This window comes from Neospora caninum, chromosome VI, assembly GCF_000208865.1.
Source record: "Neospora caninum Liverpool complete genome, chromosome VI".
Classification (NCBI taxonomy): domain Eukaryota; phylum Apicomplexa; class Conoidasida; order Eucoccidiorida; family Sarcocystidae; genus Neospora; species Neospora caninum.
In genome coordinates this window covers 362888-387376 of record NC_018392.1, presented here as the reverse complement: position 1 = coordinate 387376, position 24489 = coordinate 362888, and the positions used below count along the sequence as shown (strand labels likewise).

Below are 24489 nucleotides of genomic sequence, written 5' to 3'. Positions count from 1 at the left end.
GTTGTACAGACACCTGTTCAGACAGCGGCCGCTGCACGGTACTTTCCCTTCTGCGCTCGCGTGTTGCCTCTCCAGTTCTCTCAGAAGGAAAGCTTCGTGGCTTCTCTCCGGTGTTTCTTGGCCCAGGCGTCTTCCGCCAGTTGTTCTCTCGCCGAGCACTTCCCGACAGTGCCCCCGCAAGTTCACCACCCCGCCGTCTTCAAGCATCTTTCGTCGATTTCTGGGCGACAACCAATCTCCCGGGCGAGAAGCGAAAGTGGAGAGACGTCGGAATCGGCGCCTTTTGCATCTTCTGCCCGTCCTCCAGCTCCTCTCTTCCTTCAGCTTCCGTCTGCCTCCTGTGCCGACTCTTCCGTCTTCCTCGCGTGTCTCTCTACTCACCGAAAGACCTCACATTCTCCCTTCTCTCGCTCTCGCCACCACGCAGCATGCGCCCGCCGGCGAAGGGATCGCCGGGACCCGCCGGCGCGCCTCCAGCGGACGGGCCTGCGGAGACAGGCCCGTCGAGCCCCAGAGCGGAGCCAGTGGCGGCGACCGTGGCCCAGGCCTTGGCGGAGACTGCGGGCTTCGCTGCGCCCATGCTCGCGAGCAGTGCGATCGGCGCGACAGCCGTGAACGAAGATGCTGCAGTTCGGGCGACGTCTGAGGAGCCTGGACAGGCAGCTGGCGTGGAGGCCGGGGGCGAGGGAAAGAAACTTTTTTCAGCGAGTGGCGACGCGAATGCTCGAGATCGAAGAGCCACGGACGCGTTTGAAGTCGAGGCCGAAGGAGAGCCCAGAGGCAAGGCGCATACCGCAGAGCCCCGTGGGGACTACGCGCCTGTTTCAGGCGGAGAGGTGAGAGGCCGCGAGCAGAGCAAACCGAGGCAGGCGATCGCAAGAGCAGGGAGGGAACCTGCGGGGGAAACAGACGAGGCGGAAAAGGAAGACCGGAGAAGAGACCGGGCGCGAAACGGCAGGAGACCTGGAGGAAGGGGAAAGATCGGGCTCGAGAGAGATGGCGGGAGCAACGGCGAACCCACAAGGGCGGGACGAAGAGACGCAGAAGGGACTCGAGAAGGTCGAAGAAGGGGAGTGTCGGAGAGAGATCAGGAGAGGGAGAGAGGGAGACTGATCGTCACGGAGGAAGAACCTACACAAGGCAGCGAGACAGAAACAGAGACGGCTAGAGAAGTGGACTGGGAATAACCTGAGGCGGGAAGCAGAGGCAATTTTTGCTTTTGCCTGGGCGTTTTCCTGTTTCCCCTCTGCTTTCGGCCTCAGGAAGGACAAAAGACAAGCACGTCTCTCCTCGCACCGTACACGTGAGTATTTTGTCCTCGCTTCTCTTTTCCCACGGTCTTCGGGAACCTCGCGCTTGACGGTCACTCCCGGCATGTCTCCACACCAGCGGGGCTCGGTTTCACTCCTTTTCTCTCCCGCTATTGCTTCGTCTCGTCTCTCTCGCCGTCGTCAGACGAATAGCCTCTTGCGCGCGCTCTCAGCGTGCTCTTTGCTCTCCGGTTGCCTCTCCATTTCTTCCTCGCCCCACTTCGCGGTCCCCGCTCCATTATCTGTTCGCCTTCGGTCCCTCTGCGGTTTTGCTGTCGGGAGCAGCTTGTTTTTGCCGCTCGAGATTCTCTTTCGCTCGCTTGTCTGTAACGCTCTGCTGCGCATTCCTCTGCCGTCGGGATTTCTCTGGCGAACCTTCCTCTCACAGAGGCAGATCGAGCCCAGGACGAGCGAACGTTTCCTTCGGTCTTGAGCGTTGTTTTCTCAGGTATGCGACAAAAACCGACTTTCTGCTGCTGGTAGCTGGCATCCTCTTCAGCATCGGTGGCGGCTCGATGATGGTGAGGAACTCCCCTCTTCTTCGCTCTTTGCCTTCTGCTCGAGACTCTTTTCGGCGCCTCCTCTCCCTCTTCTTCCTCCGCACTTTCTTGCTCTTTTCTTCGCTCGCTTTCCATGACGCCTGCCTTCTTCAGACTTGTCTCTTTGTCTCAGGCACCTCCCTGTGGGGCGCGGGGCGTCTGCTTTTTCGGCCGAGTGACCCGTTTCCGTCTTACAAACCCCGTTGCTGGTTATGCATCTGCAAGATAGACGCCCTTTTTGCAGACTCACCGTCTTCCCATTCTCCTGCTCGTGACCAGCCACAAAAGAGACACACACATGCACAGATACATCCATATTTGTAAATCTGCACACATACATACATACATACATACATACATACATACATACATACATACATACATACATACATACATGCATACATACATACATACATACATATACATACATACACGTATATATATATATATGTATGTGGACGCGTACGCCTTTTGCGCACCTGTGTCGTTCAGTAGCTGCTTCCACGGCATCTGCGCACCTAAGGCGTGTGGATGCGTCCAGCTGCAACCCTGTGAGAGTTCGGTGCGCGTCGACGGGTGCACGAGCTCGACTTCCTCTCGCGCACTTGTCCGCTGCGTCTGCGTGATGCGCTGCAGCCCATTTTCATGTCTCTATTTGGAGATATGTTGAACGAACTTAACACCACGCTGGACATGAACCACGTCTGCACACTCATGGTTGCTGTTGCGGTGAGTCCTGCGCAATTCCCCGCCACTCCGTGCTACTCCGCATTTGCTGCTGCGAGTTCCGCCTTCTCTCCCGTCTCCAGCAGGAAGGCCAAACTTGCGGTTCTCCTTCCCCTTCTTCCCACACGAGAAGAGACCGCGCCCGCCGCAAGCTCCTGTTGACTTGCATGCGGCGCCGGAACGCAGATGTGTGCATGCGCCGCTTGCGCGCGTACCGGAGCGGAAGTCTCAAGCCTAGTTTGCGCAGCGGGTGACAGGACACGCGCCGGCAAATGCAAGACCACGCACAAAAAGTGACGCTGCAGAGGCATCGAGCAGCTTAAGTTGCTTGTCACCACGCCGGAAGAGAGGCGCGCGTCTGCTCTTTGTGTCGACAAACACCGTGTCAGCAGAAACCGCCACCGCTCTCTTGCTCCAGATGCGGGGCGCTGCACATCTAGCTACGGTGCCCGTTTGCTCGAGGTCGGAGGTTCTTCTCGCCTCGCTACGAGGCTGCTTCGATCCAGCTTCTGTCTGTTTTGTTTCTTCGGGCTCTGTCTGCAGGCTGCGTCCTTCGTCACGTCTTGGGCCTCCGCATCGTGCTTTGAGTTCGTCGCAGATCAGCAAGTGGCCCGAATCAAACTCCGATACTTTAGCTCTATTCTTCGACAGGTAGCTTTTCTCACCGTGCACGCCTTGCCGACGGATCCGCTGACTCCCCGCTAAGAAACCCTTCGTTTGCACGCGCGCTCTTATGTTAGCGGTTCTCCCTGCAGATGCGTCTCTCCCGCTTGCCACCCGCGAGCCGTTCCGTCTCGGTGTCTGGATCGTCTCTGTCTCGTTTAGAGGACCCGGGGGATTCGCGCCTGCAGAGAACGGCGGGCTGGGCGCGCGAGGCTGCGTCTCGGCCGAAGCGCGTCTGTCTCAGAACTCGCTCAACCTCGAGGCAGTCCCAGAGGAGAGCCGGCTTGGCGCTGCTCTGTTTTGTCGATGCTACTTTGCGCGCTTCTCCTTTTTGCTTCAACTGCTTCCAGAAACAGCTCGGGAGTGCTGTCAGTGGTGCCCGCTGTTCTTTGCGTTGCGTAGCCGGTTCCTCTGTTGCGAGTCTCTGCGCCTTTCCAGGACATGGCGTACTTCGACTTGAACGACGCTGGGACTCTCCCCACAAGGCTCGAGTCAAACACCGTCACAATCCGCAACGCAATCGGCATCAAGCTCGGCATGGTGAGGAGAGGGAAAAGGTGCATTGGCAGAAAAAAAGAGGAAACAGAGGAGAGAGAAGAAATGGAGAAGGAAGAGAAGGTGAAAGAAGACAGAAAAGAGAGAAGAGAGAGGCAGAAGAGAGAAGAGAGAGGCAGAAGAGAGAGAAGGGAGGTAGACAGACAGGAGGAGACAGAAGAACGAGACAAGAGAGAGAAGGGCGCATCCCGCTCAACTTCACCTTTCTTTGTCTGGCGCTTCGCCGTTTGCTTAGGGAATCGTTGTCTCTGTCCGACGACTCGTGGCCTTTTTTACTTTATGCGTCTCGCCTTTCTCTTTCCCGCGTTCTTCGATGTCTACCAGATGATCCAGTTCTCGACGGTGGCGATTGGGGGACTTGTTCTAGGCTTCATCCGCAGCTGGAAATTGACGCTTGTCACTCTGTCTGGCCTCCCCATCCTCGTGATTCTCGGCGCCGTGCTGGGCCACTGTCTCGGCAGAGCGGAAAAAGAAAGTAGGGACTCAGAGGCGCCACGCCTGCCGAGCGGCAGAGACACACCAAGGCGGAGAGCGAAGAAGGCAACGGTCTCCGTCGCTGTGGGTCTGTCTCGACACGCATCTTCCAACCTCAGAACGCCATGCGCACGCCTCAGGACACGCCAAAACCTCGCTTCTACTAAAACACATATACACATATATACGCATATACATACATCTGCATTTGCGCGTATATATATATATATATTATGCAAACTAATACATTTCTGAGCTTTCAACCATATTCTCACCTACATGTCTAGACACAAAGATATAAATGGAAGCAAGTATACATGCATATCCGTGTATAGACATGTTCACGTTGTAGTTTTATAGCGGCACGGACCTCTCCTGGCCATGCGTGCTTTGCGCGCCTTTCTCTCTCTTCATGTATAGATGCTTCCACGGAAGATTAGCTTTCCTTGATGCCGAAGAAAGAACTGCACATAGCGCCTGGGAAGCGAAACGACATTTTTCTCTCGAGAAAGGCGCTGCTGCCTCGACAGCGCCTCCCAAAGAACCCCCAGGTGTCCAGACGTGTGCCTGCTGTGTGTCTCGTCAAGATTGTGAACCTGGATTTTTTGTTCGCGTTCTCTCTTTTCTCTGTGTGCAGCGATGCCGAAATACAAGGAGGCAGGCAGCCTGTGTGAAGAGGCGCTCCTCGGCATCCGGACAGTTGTCGGACTGCGAGGCGAGGAAAGGACCGCCAACGAGTACAAGAAAAAGCTCTACGAAGCCGAGAAGGTCGGCGCGTACTGGAGCTTCTGGTCTTCTCTCTGTAAGCCGAAAAGGAACTTCGCTTCTGCTGTCATCCACTTGCGCAAAGCACACACAGGGATGCGTCCTGGCCGCCGCCACCTAAGGACTCAGGAAAGCTGTTGCCTCTTCTTTTCCCGAAAATATGCGTTTCGTTTTCGCGCTCGCGTCTCTGCTTCTTCGACGCGCCACCGTGTCTCCTGGTCTTTTCATGTTGATTGGTTGTCGACGCTCAGCGCTCCCTGCGGCTCGTTTTTCGCGCTTTTGTCGTCCGAGGGGTGGAGCGAGGGTTCCTGTTCTCTGCTTGCGCTCGTAGTTCCCTTGCCGCATCTCTGCATTCTCTTCCGGGCGCTGCGCTGCAGGCATCGGCGCTCTCATGGCAACGATCTTTCTCCTCTTCTCCTTGGGGTTCTGGTACGGCGGAAAGATGGTCGCGGACAGCGTTCAGGAAGCCCTAGGAGGTGAGGCTCCACCGTCTCTTTTCTCTTTGGCACATGATTTCCCTCATCTCACTTGTTTTGCTCACTCTTCGCCTTCCCCGAGTGTTCCTCGTTTTCTCCACGTCTGCTGCTCTACCTTTTCTTCTGCCTGTTCCTTCTTGTCCCTGACTCTAGTGTTTCGGTGCGGATGGCCTGCTGCGCCTTCTCTGCAGCGTACGCGTCGAGTCCGCTGATTCCTTTCTCTGCGATTTCCGCGCTTCGCTTTTGCTCGCGGAAAACTCTCGCGCTGTGTACTCTCGGCTTCGTCGGGTTCTCTTGCTGCCTGTTCCGCTTGTCTCTGTCTTCTGCGTGCCTCTTGACAAGCTTCGCCACGCTGGCCTCCTCCGCTTTCCAATTTTTTTTCTCGTCCTACTTCCTCCTGAATCCCCTGCTGGCCTGCGCTCTCTTCTGTTCTTCACCTCGAATCCCTCTTGCCTCTGTAGGCGAAGCTTCTCCTTTTCCCTTACCTACCGCGCCGCCGCGCTTTGCCCGCCACGTCTGTGGCTCCTCTGTTCACGAAAAAACCGAAGGGTTCTTTTGAAAGTTCGTCCCTGTGTGGTTCTTCCGGCGCCCGCGCTGTTTCTCCCTTTTGCTGATGCGCGCTTCGTAGTGTCGGACTTTGAAGAGGCCGAGCTGCCGTGCCGAGCTTTCGTGTGCCGCTCCCCTTTCAGATGAAGATCCTCCCGACGAAGACAGCGATCCGTCGGAGTGGCCGCAGCCGGCGTTCCGCGGCGGAGATGCAATCACTGTCTTCTTCGCCGTTATTCAGGCCTGCTTCGCTGTCGGAAACATCGTCCCAAGCATCACTGCTTACTTGAAAGTAGGGAGACACGGCGAGAGGCGCGTCCACGGAGAAACCCGAGAACAAGACAGAAAACTGATTGCCCGAGGAGATGGTGGAGACGCCTCGAGTCGACCCCACGTATTTCGTCTTCACTCGCGTCTTCTCGCGCCTTCCCTGTTCTCTGCGTCTCTGTAGGGCACTGCGGCGACTGCAGACATGCTGGCGGTGATTGAACGCAAGTCCCCGATCGACCCGCTGAGCTCTGAAGGAAAAGTAGGAAAAAGCAGGTAGCGAGGCGAGAGCGAGAGGCCACTGACAGAGAGAGACGGAGCGACGGAGAGAGCGCGAGGAAACACACGCCGCTGAGAGCTTCGGCGAAGGCAAGCAGAGGTCTTCACCGCTCTCTTGTGTCTCATTTCTCCTGGTTTCCCGGGCTTGCAGAGAGACGTGGCCCTACAGGCAGACATCCGCTTCGAGAACGTCGTCTTTTCGTACCCTGCGCGAAAGGAGAAGAAAATCTTCAATGGGTTGAACCTGACTCTCCCCGCAGGCAAGACCATTGCCCTCGTCGGCACTTCAGGTGAGGAGAACGCCAGACTTAAACTTTCAGTTCGCTCGTCTTTGCTGCCTGAGAGGGGCGGAGAGACGCCCTCGCCGAAGAGAACCGGACGCTATTCCTGTTTCGTCTTCAGCGAAGTGACGCGCTCTCTTCATGCAATTTTCAAACGCGCCTTTGAGCGACTTTGCCCAACCTGAAAACACACTCCAGCTGACCTACAGTTAAGCGTTTCCCTTTCTTTTCCCCGCTAAGAAAGAAGCCTTTGATACTCTGGCGCGTGCACGGAGCCAAGCAGCGGGAATGTGCGCTTCGCGCAGGCAGCGGCAAGTCGACAATTGTCCAGATGCTCCAACGCCTGTACGACCCTGACGAGGGGCGTATCCTCATCGGCGACACGTAAGGCGCGCTGCCTCTTCAGTTTACGAAAAAAAAGGCGACTTGTTGCGAAGGCGGTCCCCGCCTGTCGAAGGGAAACCCCGTGCAGGAGAAAGCGGTACTTCGCTTCGCGTTCGTGCGGGAATGAGGCCGAGTTTTCCCCGACTCCAGCAACCGTTTTCCGCGCTTTGCTTCGGTTTTCCGTCTCCTGAAGTCGACTTACCTCTTGATGTGCACGCCATGTCCGTACTGTGGATTCGACCTCGACATTCTGTCGATTTCTCACAGCAGCTGAACTTCTTTACTCTCTCTCTCTCTTTCGCATTCGACGCCCTCGCCCAGCACCTCCACGTCTCACAGAGAACGCAAAGTTTCCTTTCTTCGTTGATCCGTTTTGAACGCTGAACCCAAGCAGAAGAGCTGGGTCAAGGCGGAGTGGGGGAGGGCACGCTTTCAGAAAATGGTCTGTCTCTGCACACCGTTTCAGTGTCGCTCTGCATGTCCTGCTTTTCGAGCCTTCGTCTGCGTTTCGCGGGGCTGAGGCCACGTGTCTCTCTTTTTTCCGAAAACATGACGAATCAAGTGCTCCTCTCGACGCTGCGCAGGCCTATCAAGGACATCAACATTCAGTATTTGCGTTCGCAACAGGGGATTGTTAGCCAAGAAGCGAAGCTGTTCTCCATCTCGGTAGGCTGTCTCGAGAGCCGTTGCCTTCTTTCTACCTCATGCAAAACCGGCAGCCGTCTCTTTCTGGATGCTTTCTCTCTCTGTTTCTCTCCACCTCTCTATCCGACTTGCCTCTCCCTTTTCTGGCCCACAGAAAGTTTCCTTGCGCGGCGTCGGCACGCCTTTGTACGCTGCGCCCGTTCTGATTCATGTGTGGACACGCGTGTTTCTCCGTTTTCAACCTTTTCCGAAGCTCTGATCGCCTGCGCGTTTCATGAGGTTTCGCGCCTGTCTCTGTCCTGCGGTTGACTGCTCTCGCCTCTCTCACTCCTCGGTGCGCCTGACCTACCCGTTCCTTTCTCCAGATCGGCGACAACATCGCCCTCGGCGCAGACCACCCCGTCACGCAGGAGGAGATCGAAGAGGCAGCCAAGAAGGCGAACGCCCACGATTTCATCTCGCAGTTCCCCGACGCGTATCGAACAGACTGCGGCCTATTCGGCGGTCAGCTATCAGGGGGCCAGAAGCAGAGAATTGTGATTGCGCGAGCGATGGTGCGTCGAACCGCAGTCCAAATTTATCGTGCGGTTTCTGCCGAGGTAGAAAGCCTCTCAAAAACACACATCCCTGAGTTATAGTTTCCCCCCCCGTGGTCTAGCTATGAAAGATGTTTTTTCTGAAAACTGGAGAGACGGGTGCTCGACCCCCCGACTCAGCTCTGTGCTTCTCTCAAGTCAGCGGTGAGTTGAAAAGGACTCCTTTCTGTCGGGGCGAGAGACGGCGTTTTGACGCCTTCCAGTCTTTTTGGCGAGAGTGTTTCTCGATTCTCTCCTCGCAGGTCCGGCAACCTCCCATCTTGATCTTTGATGAAGCGACATCTGCACTCGACACCGTCTCCGAGCGGGTCGTCCAGGTACGAAAGTCTGGGCGCTGAAGTGTGCGTTTTACTGTGTGCTTCGCGTTTCGCTCTGCATTTCGTATCTTCAACTGCTGCGTCTTTTTCCTTCCACTCCCTCCCGCTGTATTCTCGCAGTCTCTCGACGTCGCTGTCTGTCGCGCGCCGACTTGTTCTCGCGCGGTGGGGGCTTCCGGCTCTTCTCCCGCCTCGCTGGCGCCTTCGCTCTGGAGGGCGAAGAGCCGTCTGTTCTCTTCCTTTCCGGGCGCGCGCCTCGCCGTTGCGAGTCTACCAGCAAAGACACTATGCGCTTTCGTGTTGGGTCACACTCCCGCCTGGACCTGCCGCGCTGCCTGAGGCCTTGCGCGTCCGACCTCAAGCGTTAGCAGGCCGAGCGCCAGGCGTCGCGCTCGGCGTTGCCTTTTTTTCCCCGCGCACAGCTTCTTTGCTCCTGTTGTGTTCGCGTTTCAGGATGCCCTAGACAACTTGATCAAGACGACGCAGGCGACGACGATCATCGTGGCCCACCGCCTGACCACGATTCAGAACGCGGACCAAATCATCGTGCTCGACGGCCGCGCCGGCACGGGCTCCGAAGTGGTCCAGATCGGGACGCACGCGTCACTGATGGCGCAGCCGGTGAGGCATGATAAAACACACGAGCCACAGAGGGGGCGAACCAGGCTGTTCCGCGCAGGCGCGCGACGACAGGAACGCAAAGGGAGACAGGCTGCCGCTCTTTTCTGCTTTCGGAGAGACAGAGAAAGTTCCGATCTGCGCGTCGCTCAGCCTCTGCTGAGGCACCGAGCAGCCTCCGCATCCCCAGAGCCTCCCCCCTCCGGGATTTCTCTGTGGTCGTGTGCGTTTTTCTGTCTCGATCCTGGCCCATGTGCTCCGCCTTTGGGTTCGCTGTTTCCGGGCTGTTTCCAGGAAGGCCTGTACTATCAGCTGGTCCAGTCTCAGCTCGTGGGGCTGTCACGGGAAGTGGAGGAAGCGCAGGGCGCTCCGCCGCCTGCCTACGAGCGCGACTTGACCGGGGAGATGATCTCGCGCCACATCTCTGCGCGGCTGTCCATGTCTTCGAAGCGAAGCTTCGCGTCCGTCGTGCAGAAGGCCTCTTCCAAGAAGAGTCTCCGCGAGATCGGTGAGACTCCACACAGCACAAAACGAAGAGAGAGGCCGAAGAACGACAGAAGAAGAGGGAACAGAAGAGGCAGAGGAGACAGACAAGACGAGAGGGAAGAACATGAGGTAGAAGAAACGACCAGGAGAAGGGACAGAGAGATAGAAGAGGGAGGGACTGAAGGGGAGAAGCGATAACGGAAGAGGCGGGTTGCAAGTGCCCCGCTTCGAGGTTTTCGCGGAGTCCACACGGCGCGCTTTTCCTGTCTCTCGCGTCACTTCGCCCATTTCCTCTCTGCAGCAAGCAACCTTTCCGCGGGAATGCAGGCAACGCCTCCGCCCGGGGCGTTCGCGGCCTTCCGGAAACGCGTCGCCAGTTTCCTCCAGCTGCGCAGTCTCTCGCTTCTCCGTCCGTGGTGGCCGTTCTGCATCGGCGCACTTTTCGTGGCGATCTGCTCGGGGTGCGTCAGCCGGAAAACACGCTTGTTTCCAAGGCGCCACAGACTGTCGCGCTTCGCCAGCTGCGGTCTAAATTTCGTGGCGGTGCATGCAGGCGGGGGAGAGAAGCGCGTGGAACGCTCGGGGACCAGGAGGCGCCTTCAGTGCCAGTCTGTCTGGGGCTCGTCTCCAGAGCGAGACACATCCATGAAAGTTTAAAGAGACACGCGCACTGAAACGTCTCTTGATTTGCATGCATGCAAATATCCGTGTGTGCGGAACACCTACACACGCTGGCATGTACAGAGATAATACGCTGTAGTGGCATGCACGGATGCCGCTTTCTATCTCTGTGCGCACATGACTGTATGTCTCTCTTTACGTATGCATCTATATCTCTCTGCTTGCCTACTTGCATACGGCTGTGCTTGCACCACCGATTTGCAGACATCGATATATATATATATATATATATATATATATATATATATATATGCATGTATATATGCATGTATATGCGGACATATTTAATGAGGTCGATATACACGAATGCCTGTATGGAGGTGTGAATGGAAAAGGGTACCTACGCGGATGCCTGCATGCGAAAAGCATTCCTTCTGCCTGGTTTCCCGTGAGTTACACGGACGCTTCGCGCGGTCGTTTCAAGTGCGCCATGTCTCCTGCCTTTTTAATCTCTGCACGTTTTTCGCCAGGGCCACGTACCCCGTCTTTGGCGTGATCTTCTCAAAGTTCGTGAAGGTCTACTATTTTCCAGATCCCGAGAAAATCCGAGACGAAGTAAGAAAACACAAAACACATGAACCCCGCACTTTCCCGTCTCGTGTCCTTATCTCTTATATCTCTCAACCCAACTCTTCCGGCAGATCTGCACGGTTCAGTCCCCACGAATGGATAGGTGCTAACACATGGGTACATATATATGTCTATCTTTCTGTATATATATATATATATATATGGGAAAGACGCGTATGTAGAACACCGGTATTCTTATTTATTCTTATTTTGGCTTGCTTACACTTGAGGGTTCCAGGTGTGCGGATCGTTGGCTTCTCGAATGTTGTGAGGGGAACGCCTCGACGCGCTTACTCTGGTTTCCGCCTTTTTTTCTGTGAAAGGGACCGAATCTTTCGCGTTCATCACCTGGATTGAACCAGTGCCTCGCCTGCCGAAAAGCCGCTCCCGCGCCCACCCGAAAAACGTTTACCCGTCGTCGCGTGTAGTCGCTCCTGCAGCTGCAGCTCTGCTTCCGTACAAAGATATCTCCCTCTATATATACACACAGATATATATATATATATACATATTTATATGTGTATATATATGTCAACGTGAGTGTCCATGTAGTTAGGTGTTTGTAGCTCTCTCTGGCTGCATTTGTACGTCTGGGTCGGCACAGCGACAGGCGCCCTTGCGCTCGCGTCACGTTGCCTCCTTGCATGGTCTCTGTTTCGGAAGCAGACATGCATCCAAATGCATGCATTCAGTTATAAAAGTATGCATATGCGCACGCCTTTTGCGAGCCTCGTGCAATCGCGCGCCGAGTGAAACCTGCGTCCTTTTCTTCCCTGTGTCTCTGGGCGTTGTCCTCGGGTCTTGCAGTCTTCGTTCTGGAGCCTGATTTTCATCGCGCTCGCGGGGTGGCAGCTAGTCGTGGAAAGCTGCAAATTCTTCGCGATTGAAGTTAGCGGCTACAAACTCGTTTCTCTCCTTCGAGGCCAAACGTTCACCAACACCATTCACCAGGAAGTTGGCTTTTTCGATCGACAAGAAAACAATGTCGGTAAGTGGACGCCGCGAGACAGGCTCTCGGAAGCGAGCCGCACCAGCTACTGGACCCACCTCGCCCTCCAGACACCGATCTACAAAAAAAGAGGGGAAGACGCGTGGCGCATGCGCATGCGTGTGAAGCTGCCCGCACTCGAAATTCCGTGAGGCTCTTCAGCGAGAAGACAAAACCCACGCTGCCACGCTGGCTATACGGCCACGCCAGAAGAAAGAAAAACGACCGAGAAGCCACCGTCCCGCCCACCGGCAGCGACGTCTCGCATCTGTCCTGCGTTCGCGCCTCGGAGGCAACGCCTGGCCTCCCGCTTTTGACGCGAGCGAGAGTACATCCAGGATCCTTGCTCGTGTCTCCTCGCTCGCTTCGCAGGATACCTCACGGGGGTTCTCTCCAGCGACGTTCTTCTTGTCAAGACAGGAAGTGCGGGCAACACGCTCGCCATGACTCAAAGCCTGTCCGCTGTCGTCACCGGTAGGCCAAAAATTCACATATATATATTTATATGTATATATGTCTCTTTGCAAATGAATATATATGCGTAGGGTTGCAGATCAAAGTTTGTATATGGTTTTGCATGCGTGCGTATATAGATATGTGCAGGAATGCAGTTTTCTCGGTATGTGTATAAAAGTCGATGTCTGTATGTATATGTGTGTAGGTGTATGAATGCCTCGAAGTGGCGGTTGAGCACCAACCCTGCATTCTAGATGCACTAGTGTGTTTTCCCGTGAGTTTTTCTTTTACTTCTCTTTGCTTCTGTGGGGGAATTCACTTTTTCTCTGTCGGCGCTCTCTTCGTCCTGGATTCTCTCAGGCATCATCATCGCGTTCCTCGGAGACGCCCGCCTGGCTGCTGTCGTCCTCGCCTGCTTCGTTCTGATCCTCCCCGCCACTGCTGCCCAGTCGCGCATCTCAGCTCCGAAAAGTACACATATGAGTAGCCTTGCCGCTCTCGCGTTTTAGGACCATCTCTCATCACGCTCCCGTCTCTTCTCTGTATCCATTGCACGTCTCCCGTTGCTTGTTCCCGAGTCGCTGTCTGCCCGCCTTGGTTTTCTTTTTCTTTAGACGCTCCAAAACAGTGTCTTTTATCTGCATGTATGAGCGCGTGTGTATCCATGCATTTGCCCCTTCAGAGGCGCCCCGCCATGCCTACCCACATACCTACATACACACACTTTTATCTGGAGGTCGATTGTTGCACCTATATAAATATATATATATATATATATATATATATGTATATGTATATGGATATGTTATGGATATATATAAATATATATATATATATATATATATATATATACGGATGTGCTGTGGATGTACCTGGACGGAGACGCATAGAGAGTTGGAACGGTTCTCGAGCCCGCCGTGTGTAAGCTGGAAGCTTAAGTGCGCAGAGGCGTCACGGTGCGACTGTGCACTGTCGCCGTTCTGTGCAGGTGACGGAGTCGACAAGAAAGCAGAGAATGTGGAGGATCGCGACACTGCAGCCTTCGTGATGAGCGAAGCGCTCAACGGCATTCGCATCGTTTCCGCCTTTGGCCTGGAGCCGTATTTCACCGAGAGATACAGCAATGTTCTCCTTAAAACGTTGAAAGAAGAAGAACGCTCTGCAATCCTGCTCGGACTTTTCTGGGGCTTCAGCCAGGTGCGACGAGAGGCCAGCGACGCGAAACGGGCGCGGGGAACGGAGAGACCGAACGGCGGGGAAAACCCAAAAAACCGGAAAGCGCCCGGGAAAATCGCGGGAAGACCGACACACACACACATGGCTCCGAGCACGAGAGGGAGTGGAAGCGCCAGTTTCTCAGAATGCCTGAGAAGAACGCGAGCACAGCGACAGAACATTCCTTCTCGGCAGGTGCCTGGCGGCCCTGTGTCGGCAGAGCTGCGGATGCGCGGCCAGGGACCGGAGGGGCGGCAGCCTTTTGTGAAGGTGCCTGCGGGCCTCCTCTCGCTCTCGAAGATCAAAACCCAATCACGTCTGGCGAACCACCTTTTCGATATTCGTCCGCTGTTTTATTTGTGGGATGCGGTTGACTCCATTCTGCCCTGTCCTTCCGCCTAGGGGAAACAACACTTCTGGTTCTCTGTGTGTGCAGCCGCGTAGCTCAAGTCGCGAACCCCCTCTGCTGTCCGCTATGCTGAGTAGATCCTTCGCCTTTCTTCGCTTTTCGGCTGTTGCACGCCACGCTCTCTCGCTTTTCTGCCCATGCGCCCGCAGGGAGCCCAGTACGCCGTGAATGCGCTGATCTTCTGGTACGGAGGCAAGCTGATCGAGACCGAAGGGCTAAGTGCAGTGGGTAAGACTCGAGCGGTGGGCGCGTCTCCGACGAGGGAAACACTGCATGGCGCGGCTTCACGGAAGCTGACTAGCTAGAGCCAGAGGTGTATAGGCAGCAACGAAACTCAATACGGCGTGGATTGCGTCTTTAGACCTTCGGCCGAGCACACAACTGTAGACGGGTTGCCTGAGGCTTCCACGGGTTAGTGAGGAGAGAAGGAACATGAGACAAGTCAGATAAGAAGAGCGATTCAAATACCTGGCAGCACGGCCCTAGGTGGCCTTTGAGGCGCCACGCCCCGGAATCTCGGGGTCACGTATCTCGAGCTGTCCGGACTCTGGGTTTCTGGCAAAACTCCTGGACGATCTGTTTCGTGCGGGGTTTCCTTTCTCTCTCGTGTCTCCCCTCGTGTGTTTTGCAGGGTTTTGCCCCTCGTTGCGTTCCTGCGTCAAGGCGCTATGCTAGTCTCCGTCTCTTCTTCTGCCTCTCTCTCGTTCGCGCTGTAGCCCGCGCTCTTCACCGGTACCTCCGTGTGTCAACTTACCTCTGCTCTGCTTGTATTCCCGTCTCCCGATTCCCGGCTGGTGTTGTCGTGAGTCGCTTTCCTCCCTCCCCCCCCCCTTCGCGCTCCCGCTCCTCGCTCTTCCACTTCCGCGTGGCTTTTTCTGCCTTTGCTCAGACATCATGCAGACCACTTTCGCTCTCATGTTCGCGGGGTCTTCGATCGGCCAGACAGTCCTCTTCTCCTCTGACGCAGGAAAGGCCGAGAAGGCTTCGGAGCGCATTTTCTACCTGATCGATCGCGTAGGCCACTCACGCCCTTCTTTGTCTCGTACACGCGTGCTTTCTCCCCAAGGCTTTCGCTTTCGAGTCTTCAGTTCAGCCACTGGTTCCCCATCAACTACCTTGTTTCGACTTCGTACCGACTAAGTTATTGTAGCACAAGAATCCGACGATTAGAACTCCCAACGTTATCTGACCTGTGATCCCCGGCGTCCCTTATGACCGTTATATAATTCAGAGATAGAAGGTAACGTGGATCATTATCCACACTGCTTCGACAAAATTCCACTTGCCTACAGAAGACTGTGTCCACGCCTTTCCGTATCGTGCCCGGTCTTGGGCGCTTCCGCCTCCCGGCCGCGTTCCGTGTTGGTGGACTTCCCGCCCCGTATGCCTCTTCGGTTCCCAGTCGGTCTCCTGTTTCCCGCTCCTGCCTGCACAGACCAGAGTCTGTGGATTTCCGTCTCAGACGCTAGCTAATCTTTAACGCCGTTGTGCACAACTTCTTCCCTTGTGTTTTCCGGCTCCTTTTTCCGACCGTTGCCTGTTGAAACCACCAGCCGTCGAAAATCGATTCTCGAGACCCAGGCGGGAAAGTCATCGACGCGAAAGACTTCATGGGACACGTTCGAGTCGAGGAAATCAAGTTCCGGTATCCCTCCCGCCCGAACATTCCGGTAACTTTTCAAGAGAGAGACTGTGGCGGGAGATGAAAACGGACAGACGGAAAGGCAGGCGAAACACAACGCAGTGCGAGGCGGTTAGGGAAGAGAGCCACACGCGACGGATGGGCGAAGACTCGTGGACAGGTGCATGCGCAGCGAAATCCACATGCCTTGAGGAGAAAGGGGAGTGCCCAGACAGAGGACTCGAGGCGTGGAGAGGCAGACGGGAGGCTTTCTGGGGCTTTATCCTCGCGCATCTTGAGCCGCGCGTGTGAATAGGCCAGAGCGGACGACAAAAGACAACCAAAAAACAAACACAGCGATCGCTGTTGCCTCTCTTGGTTTCCATGTCTCGCGCATGTCGTGCTCGTCGTTCGAGTTTTCGGGGATTCCAAAAACACGTGAAGAACACGGAAAACGAAAAGAAGCAGTCCGGAAAGCCAGGGAGAGAACGAGGCAGCAAGATAGAGAGCGCTTCGGACGCATCATGGCTGTCCCGCCGTCGCAGTCTCAGAAGCTGTTCGTCTTGTCTGTTTCGCGCCTTCCGACATTCCTTCCAGGTGTATCGACGGCTGTCCTTCGAGATGAAGCCAGGCGAGACAGTGGCGCTTGTAGGGGCTTCTGGCTGCGGGAAATCCACGGTTGTTCAGCTCCTCGTAAGTTCGGTCCCTATGGTATTCCTTCTCTCCCTTGTGTAACTGTCCCCCCCTACGGCGTCTCTTCGTTTCTTCGTCTTTATATCTCTGTCTTGCTTTCGTTGGCGCACGATGTGCCTTCTCTGTAGTGGACGCTCCATGGTCCGACTCGCGGGCTCCTGTGCTTTCCTCTCCGTTTTCTTTTTCCGGTTCTACGTGGTTCCCCTTTTCACCAGCAGTCTGACTCGGCGTCCACGGCTGTGCAAGTTTCTTCTCGGCTTCACTCTATTTCGCTTCGCCTTCTCTCTCCGACCTCTCCTTCGTTTTCTCTTTCTCTCTGCTTTTCTCCGCCCTGCTCCAGGGCAGCCTCGAATGACGCCCAGCCGTCGCTCGTCACTTCTCTCTGCATGCGCTGTCTTCTCCTTCGTGCTCTATCGACTCCAGGAGCGATTCTACGATTTAGACGGCAACACTGCTGTCCCCGCGGGCTCGGGTTCCGGAAAAGCGGACGCGCGCAGCCCGAATTGGACTGCCGAGCAGGTCGACAGAGAAATGAACAACGGCAGAATTACGCTGGACGGAACGGACATCCGAGACGTAAACATTAAGTGAGTCTCCACCTTCACTTGAAGAACAGGCAGGAGACGCAGGGGAGCTCGAGGCGAAACAGAGGCGCCCGACGCGAGGCAGGCAGAGAGTAAGAGGGCAGAGTGGAAGAGAGAAGCGAGGAGAAAAGAAACCCAAAGGTTACAAGGGCGAGGGGGGAAACAGGAGCGGAAGTTTCCGCAGCTCGAGACAGGTGTGGTGGCTCGAGTGATGCTTTTCTGCATCCAATCGCCCAGGCACGCAGAGAAGGGCCGGGAGACACGGCCGGCAAGCTTGCGGCCGCTGAGGAAGATAGGCATTCCCGAAATCCGTGGGGACACAGAGCCAAAGGAAGAACCTGCAGGCGAAAAGCGCAGCACATTTTGCGTCGAGGGTATGGCCCCTTGGCAAGAAATTTCTCTCTTTCTGCCATGATCTTGCTTCTCTTCTTTCAGATCCCTTCGCTCTCTCATGGGCCTGGTTGGACAGGAACCCGTTCTGTTTAGCATGTCTGTCGAGGAGAACATCCGCTATGCCAAGCCTGATGCCACGCGAGTGCGTTTTCGCTTCTCTCTTTCAAGCATTTGCCCGTGTGCTGTTGAGAATCCGCCCCGCTCTTTTCCGGAGAGTACATTTCGTTCCGTCTCACGCACGACTGCTCTTCTATCCCGGCCTCATTTTGCTCTCCTTTTGGCTTTTTGCTCTTCTCCCTTTCCGTTCCCTTCGCGAATGGAGTTTGCCGACTTCTCCCGAACCCCCTAAAACGGCGGCAAACTCTTCGCTTCTGTCCTTTTCTCGCGTCACGCTCTTGCTCAGAAGTGGTCAGATGTCTGCAAGCGTAATGGAGCTTCCGTGTCTTGCAAATCGCCGGGGAAGAGGCGTAAAGCACGTTCATCCAACGACTGAGAAGTTTCCCCTGAAGACGTTCCGTCTGCGTTGTATTTCTTGTTTTTGTTGCGGCTCTCACGCACACAGGGGTCTGTTTTGTGACTTCACCCCAGGAATCCACGTGCTAGTTATTCATCGGGCCGAGGAGGAGACAGGCAGAGACGGCTCTCTCTGGCTGTTCCTTCGAAGAAGAGGGAGAGGCCGTGCAAAGGAAGAGCAGTTGTGGCAAAGAGTAGACTCCCGAAAAAGACGTGCATGTGGAGACCCTCTTGCTCTAGCACGGAAACCTTGTGGACCAGTCCAAGGGATTCTTCACCGCTGACTGGGAAGAAGGATTTCCACTGCCGACTCGGTCCGGATTTCGTGCTGTAAAGCTCTTGGCGCTGCCGAGACTCTTTCGTGTGTCCCTCTTGTCTGCCTCCCGTTTCACAACCCGGTTTTTTGCGTCCACTCGGTGTTTCTTTTTTGGAAGCGCCAAACTGGATGAACCATCAATGCTCTTTCGGCAGCAGGTGGGTTTCCCGCGTGCTTTCTCTCGTGCAGGAAGAAGTAGTGCAGGCGGCTAAACTTGCCAATGCCGATGGCTTCATTTCGACCTTCCCTCACGGATATGAGACGCAAGTCGGAAAAGGCGGAAGTCAGCTCTCGGGTGGCCAGAAACAAAGAATCGCTATCGCACGGTACGCCATCTTCCTGCAATGTACATACATGTAGCCTGTGTCGATCATTGCTCCCACGTGTATATATGCGTCTGCACATAGAGATGCTGCTTGAAGGTGGACAGGCGGGCCTGTTTGCTCTTCGTCTCCCCTTTCCAGGGCTCTGCTCACACAGCCTCGAATGCTGATTTTGGATGAGGCAACGTCCGCCCTCGACGCTGAAAGCGAGCGCGTTGTTCAGGCCACCCTGGACAACGTTATCGCGACGAAGGATCGGGTGACTCTCATGATTGCCCATCGGCTTTCCACCGTTCGAGACGCCGGTAAGCGTTGGAAACGGGCGCCGAGGGGGTCGGGCTGCCTGCCGGCACGCAGCGTCCTCAGCGGGCGGAGGCTGTCTCCACAACTTCGCGTGGGACTCGTCGTTTCGGTGTCTCCTGATCTGAACTTTTCGCCACCCCCTCGGCACCCATTTTTTTCGGCACTCAACACAGCCGACCCTCTGCGGAGGCGCCTCTGTGTCGTGTCGGAAATAGGCGAGAGGGGATGGTCGCACGGATGGCATGCCTCTCCTTCGTGTTGCTTTATATGGCAGCGGGTCCATCGGAGCTGCGTTTTCGTCTCCGATGTTGTGATGCGGAACTGGGAAGTCCACAGTGTCTGTTTCTTACCTAGGCGAAGCAGAATGTGACTTCCCTAATGCGAATCTTCACGTAGATGTGTGTCCCAAACGAGGCACGTTACGGTCAATACACATAGGCCGTTTCGCCACTGCAACTGTGGAGAAAACTCTGCAGGCGCAAAGCGAAACGAACTTGCTACTTTGTCTGGCTCTGCTGGTTGGGGGAGAGACACCGCGAGCAAGAGAGGCAAGAAATAAGTGATGCATTGCTTTCCTGTCAATGCCCCCTGCCGCACTAGTAAACAGTGGCGTTCAGCTCTCAACCGCTGCTTTTCTGTGGTGTGCCGAATCAACCTATTTGAACCCACGGGATAGGATGTACATTGCGAGCTTGAAGAGGAACGATCGGCAGACACCAGTGCAAATCGCCTGCTTGTTCCCGTTGTTTTTTTCCATGTAGAAACAAGACAGAATGACTCTTGTGGTCATTAGGGGACTCTACGTTCGAGGATCGGTGTGATGAGAAGCGATACGATCCACAGTTACTCGTTTTAGAGCATTCCACTGCAGTACACCTCTCTGCGGCTGGGTTTTGATTCCGTATCCTTTCGAAAAACGACCGTGTTCCACAGCTGTTTGCAAACCTGGGCATGCAGTCTGTTTCTTTCCATACAGGGGTGAGGGGCACAGGGTCAGAGACAAAAAGTGCGTTTCACTGTCAATGACGGTTTTGTTTGGTGCTCGTCTATTCAGACAAAATCGTCGTCCTTAGCAACGAAGACAAATGCGGAAGCCAAGTTGTGGAGGTGGGGACGCACGACGAGCTTATGAAGATTCCCAATGGGGTGTACCGACACCTGGTGAAGGTTGCAGAAGGAAAGAACTGAGGATCTCCTGCTTTTTCCCTCCCCGTCGTGTGCGCCTCCAAGGGGCCCATGGATGGGGGGAAAGTAGGAACTCGGTCGAACGTATTGCCGTGCAAGGAGATGCGCTTCAACGTCCGTCGTGGAAAAAGACGTAAAGCTGCCTCAAGAGGGTACCATTGCTCGATGTCTGTACCGTCATGAAATCCGCTGGCGAGCAAGCTTTAGGTCTACAAGACCGAACAGGTCTTTTCTGTTGGCGGCGCAGCTTACTTTCCATGCTGTGACAGACTCATATCAGCACGAGTTTGTCTGTCGTGATAGGCGTGGCGGACGTGCGAAGTGTGACGGGTAACTCTGGCACCTGGACAAAACCTAATGTGCAGTGGCAAGCGCCTTCCATCCACGGCATGAGCCTGCACGCCCTTCAGAGCATCCCGAAAGCTGTAACCATTGCGCGACTGATGATATGTATTATTAATATAAAGATAGTGGGGGATAGAGCTCAGGAGGTCCCCCAATGGGAAAATTTTAGGTCGCGTTCATGTCACCCGCTCTGTGTCTCCGTGTTTCTTCATGTTCTGGTGGGGGACCCAGCAGCTCGGCCCATTTTTTTGTACGCACTGGAAGAATTGCCTCTTTCCACCGAGACGACACTTTCATACTGGCAGATTGTGACTGTTATCGGGGAGTCTTCAATAATTCGAATTCAACAGCAACGGCATGCAGACGCAGCGTCGCACCGCGACGCTGCGGCGTGGGAAACACGAGACGTGAACAGCTAGGAACTGCAGCCGAACGACACACAGAAACTCTCTGTGCGTATCGCTCATTGCATTTGCTATCATGCGCGTTTGCGCAAATGAGAAGCCGTATTCCACAGCAGCACGACGTACTGCAGTAGGTGAAGCAGTGCAGTCGCATGTAGCATTGGGGCGAGTTCGCCGGTTGGCACCGCAGCGGTTTTTTTGGCATATCGCCACGAGGTGGTGTACCAGACGACGACGGAGCGTGCACGTGATTGGAACCAACAGGGCGCGACAACATCGCCACCCCGAATGCAGCTCTGTATCGAAGCGCGTCGCAGTGCACACGCGCGACGGCTCTACTCGTCCGTTTTCCCTCAAATGGCCACAGGAACGTGGCATTAACTGTGTCCGGTGCCGATTCCAGTCCTTACCTTTGTACCGCAGACTGGAGAAAGAACCTCCAACTCGAAGGCTGAGCCGCCTCTCAAGCCTTTGTGGCATCGTGGGGGGTCAAAATTAAGCAGTCACCCCAGTCATATGCTGCCTGCGCCGTCACCGCTGCCGGAAGGGAAAAGCGGGGCGTTCTCCAGGTCCCGTGGGGGGACGTTCACTAAATCATTCAGAATCGGTCGTGTTTTTGCCGACAGTCGGAGCATGAGAATCCAGTGTAACGCGACGCCGCATGGCAAATTCGACCGTGTAAAAGAGTGAACGCGATGTACAGCTCAATACCTGCTAAGGCACTTTGTTGCTAATTTGAATGGACCTTCCGTTGAACGCCCCTCGAAAACTCATCGGCTTGGACCACCCGGAATCGGAACACGTCAGAACCCTTACGCCGCCTGCGTAGCGTCGTGTCACAATCCCATTGAAGCAGCGTTCTTCAGTATTCGAGAGCTGTGAATCTGGTGCTCGTTACACAACAGAAATGTGGGACGGCTCAGTGAGATGTGCCGCGCAAACCCACGTGCCACAGCGATGCTACGGACGACTATAGTGCGCGTGTAACCGAAAACCCCGTATGACAGGCGCCTGCCTGCACCGAAATGAACGGACGAGGTACCCCCGTAAACTACTGGGGCAGAACGGATTTGAGACGCGGACCCATTTGAAGTGCGTGGTGGAGATGTGTCACCACAACCTGTAGGCATGAGTCCAACTTACCGAGTTCGAAACCACAGTTCTTTTTCTTCGCGTGTACAGAGAATCTGTGCTAATAATCAGTTCAAAATAGCACTCCGCGTCGATGTGTCACATCACACCCGAAGTCCGGGAATGAAAAACAATGGTCCTGCGGGGACACAGTCCAGCTCGGTGACGGTCGTGTGTCGCGTCGATACAACGTCGTGCACCGCCCGATCACTCTGTGAGGAATGGGTCCGCGTTGCATCCTTTCATGTGGTGTTTTGCTTTGGCTGGCTGGCGAGTTATCGAGAGCAGCTGTATTTCTCAAAGACTGTCCAGCTTGTATGCACAGCGTCAGGGAGACGAGCGCATTGCGAACGAAGCGGGGCTATGGAACGTTTCGTAGCACGGTATAGGTTTGTTGGACTCACTGCCACCAGACACAAACGCAGCCGAGGCGGCTAGGTTTAAGGCATCCTCTCCAGAGCGCTCTCGCTGCAGGCTTCGTTTGAATGCACGGAGATTACACTCTTTGCCTCCCGTCTTCGCCTGTCTTTCTTGATCGCTTGTCACACTTATCGTCCAAACAGCACATGTGACTCGACCAACCTCTCCCTTCGGCACCGTTTGTCCACTCGTTTTTCCTCTGATTGGCACACAGACTGACAGCGGCCCCTAAGCTGCGCGCGGTTGTGGCTAGCGAGCGTCGCATTTTTCATTTGAACACTTTTTTATACAGTGCATAGATATGACGAAGGTGAACCATCCGTCAAACAAAGGCAAGAACTCCCCTCAGTTACGGGTGCCCCGAGAATGTGTGGGGAAGGTGTCTTTACACGTTGGGTGTGAGGGCACGGCGGCGGGCGGGTTGACCCCACACCTCGTAGGACTCACGAGCAACAGATGCCGGGACTCGGCGGAAGGAGATCACTGTAACTGTAAATGCTGGAACTGCGCACCATTGGTCCTGCGGAGGACGCGTCGCTGTGGCGCCCCCGCGACTCAAAGTCAGTAGGATGTTTTAGACCCAGTTCTTATGTTCAAAAAGTTAATCGCATGAATCGGTTGAAGAAAGTCGTACGCATGTAAAACGCGGACGGCGAGGTGTTGGTGAGACGAGACAGCGCCGTCTTTTTTGTCATTCGACAGAGGAAGGGCCAACATCATAAGTGAGCTGCCGCGCCCCCTTTCATCTGCTCTACTTTCGCACTGGATGTGTACACTGTTCATGTTCGCAGTATCAAGTGAGAACCGTATAACGGTAGAGAAGACTCTGGCATCCTGGGCAGAGTCCTAGGAGGTCTGGAAGAGAGAGCGCAGATAGCGGCGCTGAAAGCTGACCACCGAGACGCGACTAGGATTACTACCTTTCGGCTTGGATAATGAAGCCCTGCGACCACCACACAGGGATGCGACTCATCATCTGTAGTTTAGTGCTGATTGCTGTCATCGTCAACGCCATTAGATCAAAGCCATGGCCGGCGTTTGCGAGTGCGGGATCGGGGACGAAGAAAGGACAGAATTCCCCTTCGTCATCAGCCGCCCGTACGCGTCCGAGAGAGACACCTCTTCGCCCTCCCCCGCCTGAGAGGACAGAAAGCAGGAAGCGACGCCATGCGGGTCCTTCCTCACTTCCCGTACCAAAAACAAAAGAACCATGGCCACACGTCGGCTCTTCGAGCTCGTCATACACGACCCCGCCGCAGGCTGGACCATCCCGTTTTCCTTTCCCACTAACGGAGGCTGGACCATCCCGTTTTCCTTTCCCAACAGGTACGTCAGGGCCACCAGGTGTAGGTGGCGAAGGAGGACTAAAGCCGCAGCTACTGACCCCGGTTGGATATGACTCTCAATTTTTCTTTCCCTCGAGCTCTACGGCTTCCGTTGTTGGGGGACCGTCAGGCGTCGGAACCGATCCTCTGGCCCAGCGGAGTCCACAGGTTCCACTCTCGTCGCCACAACTTCAGACCTCTAGCTTGATGCCGATGGGTAATTTACCGGACCCACACAGATCCGCTTCAAGTCCCCCCCCGCCTTTCTCTCCAACCACCGCGTCCCTGCTAAAGCCGCTGAATTTACCGCAGCCCGGTTTTCTCCCGCTTGAGTCCGAATTTATGTCCTTTATCAGCGGAACTGGCGGGTCGGAGGGAGGAAGTAATCCACCCCAGAGAACGCCACAGAGTAACGTGCCTGGCGGGTCGAGTGCATTTCTACGCTCATCCTCTCATGCTGACGCGGGGGCTTTGAGTGGCCCTGGTGCTGGTGTCACGCGTTGGGTTGGGGCAACCACAGCGACGACTCGGAGTCTTGCGCCTGCTGAGCGGCAACGTGACGGAATTTTCTCTCAATCTGGCCCTGATCCCCAGCCCCCACAGACCGCAAGAGTGTCACGCCGCCTGATCTTCGCCCCTGCGGGAGCAACAGTTTTGGTGCCTCCCCAACCGACCCATTTCCCACCT

At 55.3% G+C, this 24489-nt stretch overlaps 1 protein-coding gene across 1 annotated transcript; it reads left to right on the top strand.

Moving 5' to 3' along the window:
- Positions 1–428: 428 nt before the first annotated feature.
- On the top strand, positions 429–20180 carry NCLIV_015830 (hypothetical protein; the record flags this gene model as incomplete). The annotated part of the gene is made up of 33 exons (XM_003881775.1): positions 429–836; positions 1263–1303; positions 1759–1831; positions 2486–2578; positions 3119–3226; positions 3677–3778; positions 4118–4268; positions 4905–5069; positions 5410–5508; positions 6198–6346; positions 6506–6583; positions 6752–6890; positions 7187–7265; positions 7850–7931; positions 8276–8464; positions 8749–8823; positions 9277–9444; positions 9736–9949; positions 10229–10388; positions 11079–11163; positions 11986–12166; positions 12539–12640; positions 12983–13093; positions 13611–13819; positions 14396–14474; positions 15136–15260; positions 15800–15916; positions 16465–16560; positions 16984–17147; positions 17580–17679; positions 18556–18692; positions 18831–18994; positions 20047–20180. 33 exons carry the CDS (start codon positions 429–431, stop codon positions 20178–20180), a joined length of 4377 nt encoding a protein of 1458 aa, XP_003881824.1.
- Positions 20181–24489: the final 4309 nt, after the last annotated feature.